Below are 2,484 nucleotides of genomic sequence, written 5' to 3' on the forward strand. Positions count from 1 at the left end.
TTCAGCAATATCCACATAATTCAAACTTCTTTCCCGAAATTGTTGTTTCAAGGGTTGCTGCTCTACAGTGAAAGTTGGAAGCTCGTAAAGGGCATGAATGGCAGCTGTGGAAGCAGGAACTCTAACCCCCCTAACTCTTACTTTGTCATCTTCTCTTTCAAGCCAATTGGCTAAAAATTCTAAAGCTAGAGTTTGGTTACTACGCTCAGTGACATCCACAAACTTAGTCCACTGCCTATGTAAGATTTGGTCTCTAATAGATGCAAAGGCAGGAGGGATGTTTGCAGTTTGACTCAGGTTTACAATGTCTATCCCTCTGTCTTCAATGAATGCCCTATCTTTCAATTTCAAAAACCGCTCTTGAGCATCCATGTTGGTAAACCTTACTCTATCAAGATTAGAGCGACCCCTAGGTGGGTTGGATGATGAAGCTCCCCCTTCCTCACTCACTCTTGACCTTTTTGGACCCATATCACCAAAAAAAAATTCGAACTCTCAAGATTTTTCAAAATTTCGACAGCACTTCCCCTTAAAAATCCACTTCCCGGGAATTAATTCCCTCTCAATCAAACCCAATTCTATTCACACAAACAATTTTCAACAATATATATAGCAAAAATCCCAAATATCCAACAAATTATCCAAAACTATCCAACAATTCACAAATTCTTCAATAAAAATTGGATTGGAAGTCTTAGAATTAATACCTCAATGAGCATTCTCCTTTAATCATCCTCCATTGTTGAAAGCTTGAAGTTCTTGAGAAAGAAAAAGTTGAATAAGGGTTTTGAAAATTTTTTGGGTGAGGTTTTAGGGATTTGGGGTTGATTTTGAGTGGGAATGAGTGTTTGATGAGAGAAATAAGGGTTTATGATGATTGATGATGAAAGTGTATGGTTAGATTTGATTGAATGGAGTTTTGAATGGGATTAGATGAAGAAAATATGGTGGAGAAGGTGTTTTCGGCGTGGAGAGGTGAATGATTGAGAATGAGGTGTGATTTTGAAATGTTAGGGATTTGCCCCTTTTTAAACAAACCTGACCAATCTCACCGCGGCGAGATATAGCCTCGCCGCGGCCAAAATCCGTGAAAATAACCTTCTCTCTGTAAGCCTTAAATGGCCGCGGCGGTATGTCCCCTCGCCGCGACCAGAATTCGTGAAATTTTTCTTCTCTCTGTAAGGCTTAAATGGCCGCGGCCATACATCCCATCGCCGCGGCCACTGGAATTTTTTTTTTTTTTTAACAAAGCTGGACAAACTGAAAAAAAGAAAAAAAATAACAGTAAAACTTAAAAAGAGTTCAACTAAATCATAAAGAACACTTGGGTTGCCTCCCAATTAGCGCTAACTTTATCGTCGCATAGCTAGACGTTGATCGAGATCTTCATAGTGGCGCCAGAATCATGGCGGACGTGGTTTGATCAAATTGACCTCCCAAGTAGAGCTTTAATCGCTGCCCATTCACTTTGAAAGTATTAGGGCCTTCACCTTTTAGTTCCACCGCTCCATAAGGAAACACCTTGATCACTGTAAATGGCCCTGACCACCTTGACTTTAATTTACCAGGAAACAACTTTAGTCTTGAGTTGAAGAGTAGAACTTGTTGCCCAGGTTGAAACTCCTTTCTGACTAAATTTCGGTCATGCCACCTCTTAGTTCTTTCCTTGTAAATCTTAGCGTTCTCATAAGCTTCGTTTCGAAATTCCTCCAACTCATCCAGCTGTAATAGTCTTTTCTGCCCAGCAGCTTTTAAATCCATGTTCAGCGTTTTCATTGCCCAATAAGCTTTGTGTTCTAACTCCACCGGTAAATGACAAGCCTTTCCAAATACCAACCGATATGGTGACATCCCGATTGGCGTTTTGAACGCTGTTCTATAAGCCCACAATGCGTCATCCAACTTTCTTGACCAATCTTTCCTTGATCTCTGCACCGTTTTCTCCAGAATCATCTTTATTTCCCGGTTAGAAATCTCAGCTTGGCCATTACTTTGCGGATGATAGGGGAGGGCAGTTCTATGACGAACACCATATTTTGAAAGAAGAGCTTCGAACTGTTTGTTGCAGAAGTGACTCCCTTCATCGCTTATGATTGCTCGGGGAGTACCAAACCGCGTGAATATATTTTTCTGAAGGAATCGAAGAACTGTTTTTCCATCATTAGCTGGTGTTGCTGCAGCTTCTACCCATTTTGATATGTAATCCACAGCCAGTAAAATGTATAGATTGCTAAATGATGAAGGAAAAGGACCCATAAAGTCTATCCCCCATACATCAAACAACTCTACTTCCAAGATTCCTGTCAAAGGCATTTCGTTTCTCCTTGAGATGTTTCCTGTACGCTGACAACGATCACATGCCTTCACAAAAGTACTAGCATCTTTGAAAAGTGTTGGCCAAAAGAATCCGCTTTGCAACACCTTGGCAGCTGTTCTAGTTCCACTGAAGTGTCCCCCACATGGTAGAGCATAACAGTGATTAAG

The 2,484-nt window shown here is 40.9% G+C and overlaps 1 protein-coding gene across 1 annotated transcript; it reads right to left on the minus strand.

Annotated features, from left to right (window-relative positions):
* Window positions 1-1,242: 1,242 nt before the first annotated feature.
* On the minus strand, window positions 1,243-2,256 carry LOC133037886 (uncharacterized). The gene is made up of 3 exons (XM_061115645.1): window positions 1,992-2,256; window positions 1,633-1,748; window positions 1,243-1,260 (listed from the first exon to the last, which is right to left on the minus strand). Exons 1-3 carry the CDS (start codon window positions 2,254-2,256, stop codon window positions 1,243-1,245), a joined length of 399 nt encoding a protein of 132 aa, XP_060971628.1.
* Between the last annotated feature and the right edge of the window lie 228 nt (window positions 2,257-2,484).

Source organism: Cannabis sativa, chromosome 1 (assembly GCF_029168945.1).
Source record: "Cannabis sativa cultivar Pink pepper isolate KNU-18-1 chromosome 1, ASM2916894v1, whole genome shotgun sequence".
NCBI classification, from domain to species: domain Eukaryota; kingdom Viridiplantae; phylum Streptophyta; class Magnoliopsida; order Rosales; family Cannabaceae; genus Cannabis; species Cannabis sativa.

What these genes read in the sequence shown, in the direction of transcription:
- LOC133037886 (XM_061115645.1), bottom strand. Translation starts at nt 2,256, where the DNA reads ATGGGTCCTTTTCCTTCATCATTTAGCAATCTATACATTTTACTGGCT. An exon ending in CCTCCCCTATCATCCGCAAA is followed by an intron (nt 1,749 to 1,991) that starts GTAATGGCCAAG and finishes TGGATTTAAAAG; the next exon opens with CTGCTGGGCAGAAAAGACTA.